We start from the raw sequence: 5,013 nt of genomic DNA, 5'->3' as shown, positions 1-5,013 counted from the left end.
GCGTCTTTGCGTTTCTTCCCTTATGAAACTTCAGAGTAAAAGGGCCCGCATAGTCACAGCCTGCATTCTCGAAAGGGTATGCTTTTCGAATTCTCACTGCTACTAAATCGGCCATCTGCTGCTCAATGTTACGACGTGAATTTCTGAAACATTTGAGACATTCATGTGTAATTTGCCGCAGCAAATTTCTTGCTCCTAACACCCAATACGTTGTCTAAATATCACGAACATTGTGGATACCCCAGGATGAAGATTATTGACATGCTCTTCACGCAAAATCATTTTAGTGATGGCATAGTTCTTTGGGAGTATAATTGAGTGTCTTGTTTCGATTGGCAATTCAGATTTTTCTATTCGCCCTCCGACGCAAAGAAGTCCCTTATCGTCCAAATAAGGATTGAGCTTGCACAGTTTCGACCCTTGGGAAGCGTAGAATTTTGTTCTAAACATTTGATTTCCTCATGAAAACATAATTGAGATACATTTAAGCAATTCGTTCTAGCATCGGCAATTGAGTAGAGTTTAATGTTGTTTGTTTCAAGATCCTTTACGATAGTTTTCATAAGTCTGGTCAGTAGCAACGCTCCGCAGAGTTCCTAGCGTGGTAAAGAGATTTGCTTTAAGGGTGCGACGCGGGTCTTTGATGCAATAACAGAAACGTGGATACGATCATTTTCATCTTTGGTACGACAATGTACGACGGCTGAGTACGCCTTAGATGATGCGTCGCAAAACCCATGTAGATGAATCTCACCAGAATGTACAACAAAACGACTTACTCTCAGCTGATCTAAGTTGTAGAGATTTCTGCGATATTTGTGTTAAAGTTCTGCAAGTGTCTCTGGGAGAGGATCGTCCCAAGTAAAATTCCGTAACCATAGATTTTGAAATAATATTTTGCATTTAACGATAACAGATGAAACTAGATCAAGTGGGTCGAAGATTCGAGCGACATCCGAAAGAACCTTGCGCATAGTCGCAGATTCACAATCATTCATTTTTACTTTGTAGCGTATGGTATCTTCGGCCGAGTTCCAATGGATTCCGAGGATCTTTGCAGAATCTTCTTCGTCTAGCTTCAAAAGATCAAGTTCTTTACAGTTAGTTGTTTCCGCTTCGTTCATAGAATTCACATTAGTCATCCACTTGCTCAATTCGATTCCACACAAAGATAGTAAATGAACCAATTCGTTGCGGTAATGTAGAAGTTCGGCTTCCGACGAAGCGCCAGTCACGACATCGTCGACATAAAAGTCTTTCATTAAAATTCTGGATGCATCAGGATGTGTCTCCCCATGATCCTTAGCGATTTGCTCTAACACTCTTACGACCAAAAATGGCGCTGAAGCTGTACCATAAGTCACAGTACAGAGTTGAAAATGTTTAAGTTCCTCATCTGGGCCTTCTCTCCACAATATTCTCTGAAAATTCCGATGATTTTCTGATACCCAGACTTGACGAAACATCTTGACTATATCCGCTGTAAAGACAAATCTATGAAAACGAAAACGTAGACAAATGGCGAAAAGATTAAGCTGTATTGGCGAACCAATGTGTAGTCTTGCATTAAGTGATGTTCCTTCTGAATCTGCGAATGAGCCGTAGAAGACCACACGTAGCTTTTTGCCGATAATAGGATGATGCTGTAGATAAAAGACCTTCCGTCCTGTAAATGAATCTCATTTGATGAGAGCTGACGCATATGTCCCAAGTTCTAATATTCTCCCATGAAATTTATATATTGTTGCTTCAGAATCAAATTTCTCGAAAGGCGTCTTTCAGTTGAGTAAAAACGAGAAATGTATCTGCAAACTTCACGTTATCATCTAAAAATGACAATTCAACAATATATTTTCCCCTGTCGTCTCTGCGATGGGTTCGTCTAAAATGTTCCTCTGCAATGGTAAACGAATCGTCCCCTGACAATTTATTTGGACATTCTTCTATCTCCCAGAACGCACGCAATGATCTGTCGATATCCACTAGAGATATCATAGCTGCAGTCGAATTATGTTGTTCAGAAAGGAGCACGGAGGTCACAACCCATCCAAATAATGAAGAAACAGCTATGGGATTTCAATGCTGATCGCGTATTCGATCCATAGTAAAAATTTCCCAGACATACCCTGCGCCAAGTAAAATGTCTACTTCCGATGCACTATGGTCTGGCGGCCCCAATTTATTGGCAAAAATCATAGCGCTTAAGCTGTTGTTCTGATCACCACAAAATATTCTAGACATTCATTCAAAAGGACAACCCCTTTAAGACTAATCCATTTTTGGACCCGCCTGCACCAATACAGGGTGGGAGACAGCGTGTCAAACTATACTGCTTTCATATTTTTATACCCACCACCATAGAATGGCGTATAATACGTTTGTCATTCCCTGTGTGACACATCGAAATATCGATTTCCGACTATATACAATATACATATTCTTGATCAGATAGAAATTCTAGGATATAACAATATCCGTGTGTCTCCCTGACTGTTGTAATCACGCTACAGCTCTCAATAATGGTGCTATCGTTATAAAATTTTGTCGGCACGCAGGTCAAGTTCAAAGTTAGGCTATATCAGTCCAAATTTCGACACAACCCCCATATAACCCACCCCCGATTTGGGGTAGTGGGCTTGTAGAAACCGTATTTTTTATCCGATTTGCTTGAAATAAAAATTTATAGGTAATTTAGGACTACAAACATGTGTGCCGAATACGGTGAGTATCGGTCCATGATTTGGTATACACCCTATATTAACCTATCTATAGGTATCATTTTATTACAATTAAAAAAATTTATATATTGTTTTTGTGTATATTTCAGTTAATTTTCTTTTTAATATTCTTTTCCAACGATCAAATTAGACACCAGAATTGTTATCCACGAGAGGTTTGAACAAAAGTTCTCCCAAGCCAATCATTATTGTCTAAATTGAATCTGTCGAGTTGCCTGCCTACTTTTGATCCAATTTTACACCGTAACTTCGCACTTTTATTTTAATATAGTTAATATATTCCGCTGAAATGCTAAGATCTCCATAGCTTTTAGCAATATGGTTAAAAACGTTATCAATTTTTTTCTTTCCGGTGTGAATTCAACCAAACATTGAGCAAATCTCGGTTTTTGAAACCAAAAGTGCCTAAAATAAAAAGGCATTTATTCTTCAAAAAGCAGACGGAATTGTTCTAGAATCATTCTGCTTTAAAGCCAAAATGGAATAATGTGGACTTTTTTAGTTTTATTCCATTTAATTTTACGAAAATTTTAAATTTTTTAAATTTCAGGTTATATAATAGCACAATTATTTCATATCACATTAACATTTTCACATTTTGTTTTTTGTTTTTTATAATTAAAGTACATACCATCATCTTTCATTTCCATACTATAAATATTTATAATATATTTTCACTTTACTTTGAAAAGTGTTCTTGATATGTCAAAATCGCAACACGTGTTATAGGTAAAATGCAGAAAATTGCACATGTTGTTAGCCCTGACAAATAACGGGTTTTGACGCATATTTTACCAAACTATATTTTTTGACATCTCAAAGTATTTTTTATCGTATGACAGTAAAAAATGTTGAATTAAGAATTTTGATTTTTGGCCAAAAAATGATTAATGATTTGACTTGACTGAGAGCTTGCGGAAAATGATTCAGAAGTAGAAATAGACGAAACATGTTGATTATTGTTTACAACTGGCGCAGACATCATAGCAGATGTGGCCGCAGGCTCTGACCTATTTCCAGCTTCAGAGATGGGTTGTTGATGTGTCAAAGAATGGTGTTTTCGTTTGCACGTCTTGCTCTATTACCGGACTTACAATCGTACGAAGAATGGCCTTTACTCAAACAATTAAAACACAAATTGTTAGATTTTACAAATGAACGGCGCTGGTCGACAGTCGATGACAAAAATTGAGGACATTTCATTAGAACATGATCATTATCATTACACTTGTAGCATGACTTTGGGCTGTTTGTGGTGACCATTGTGGTAGAATTATGATGTTTGCCAGCCGACTGCCTAGATTTCTTAGAACCCAGCTCGAGTTCCTCACAACGCTGATCTAAAAATTTCAAAAACATAGACACAGTCGGTTCCGTTTCATCTCGACTTGCCTCAAACCATTTTCTGCGCGTGTCAGGATCTAATTTGTTGTTCAAAAGATAAACCACCCATGGATCACGGCCATTCTGTCCACTTGCATCCAGACCCCGTATAACCTCATGAGTCACGTCAGATGTCTTTCGAAGTGAAACAGCATCATCATCTTTCATTGATTTCAATGACACAAACGTCTCAATATACGATGTTACAATATGACGCGGTCTATCAAAACGTTCAACAAGCCTTTCCCATGCTGCGCCATATGAATTTTCTGGTATGCATATGCTTAATAAGTCTCACAGCATCATCTCTTAATAATGAACTCAAATAATGAAACTTTTGTACATTTGTTAAATCATTTTTCGAATCAATAGCAGATATAAACAAATCCCTGAAAGCTGGCCAGTCCTTATAGTCTCCTGAAAACGGTTCAATTCTTATTTTCGGCATTTCGCTTCTTGACGTGTTAGAGCCCTCAGCGACTCTTTGCAATAATGATGATTTTTGGTCAAACGAGCAAATGCGCCATTCAAATCTGGAGTTGATTCTCTTGGCCCTGCAGCATGCCTATAAGTTTCTAGTTTTCCTTTCGCCAAAAGATATTTTTCCTCGTACGGGTAAAGAAAAGTCTCCGGGTCAATATACCCCTCAACACCTTCGTATGCACACAATTGTGTAGCACCTTGCTCAAATCTCTCCCAAACTGTATCCAATCCTGTGATACGTGCAACAATTTCATGTGGCGATGTACCATCTGGCGGTTCCGAAGCAAATGCAAGAGCTCTAGTAATAGCCCCTTTCAACACGCTCAAATTTTTCAAGATAACATTTGTTTCTTGTGCCATTCTAAATAAATAAAATTATCTCAGAGAGCTGTACAAATTGTCCAGCAAA

The 5,013-nt window shown here is 38.0% G+C and overlaps 1 protein-coding gene across 1 annotated transcript; it reads right to left on the bottom strand.

Annotated features, from left to right (window-relative positions):
* Positions 1-596: 596 nt before the first annotated feature.
* On the bottom strand, positions 597-3,388 carry LOC142225006 (uncharacterized). The gene is made up of 3 exons (XM_075294782.1): positions 3,370-3,388; positions 989-1,666; positions 597-790 (listed from the first exon to the last, which is right to left on the bottom strand). The coding sequence occupies exons 1-3, from the start codon at positions 3,386-3,388 to the stop codon at positions 597-599; spliced, it is 891 nt and encodes a 296-aa protein (XP_075150897.1).
* Between the last annotated feature and the right edge of the window lie 1,625 nt (positions 3,389-5,013).

This window comes from Haematobia irritans, chromosome 2 (genome assembly GCF_050003625.1).
Source record: "Haematobia irritans isolate KBUSLIRL chromosome 2, ASM5000362v1, whole genome shotgun sequence".
Lineage (NCBI taxonomy): Eukaryota > Metazoa > Arthropoda > Insecta > Diptera > Muscidae > Haematobia > Haematobia irritans.
This window is presented reverse-complemented; position numbering and strand designations above follow the sequence as displayed.

What these genes read in the sequence shown, in the direction of transcription:
- LOC142225006 (XM_075294782.1), bottom strand. An exon ending in CAAAGTAAAAATGAATGATT is followed by an intron (nt 791 to 988) that starts GTGAATCTGCGA and finishes TCTACAACTTAG; the next exon opens with ATCAGCTGAGAGTAAGTCGT.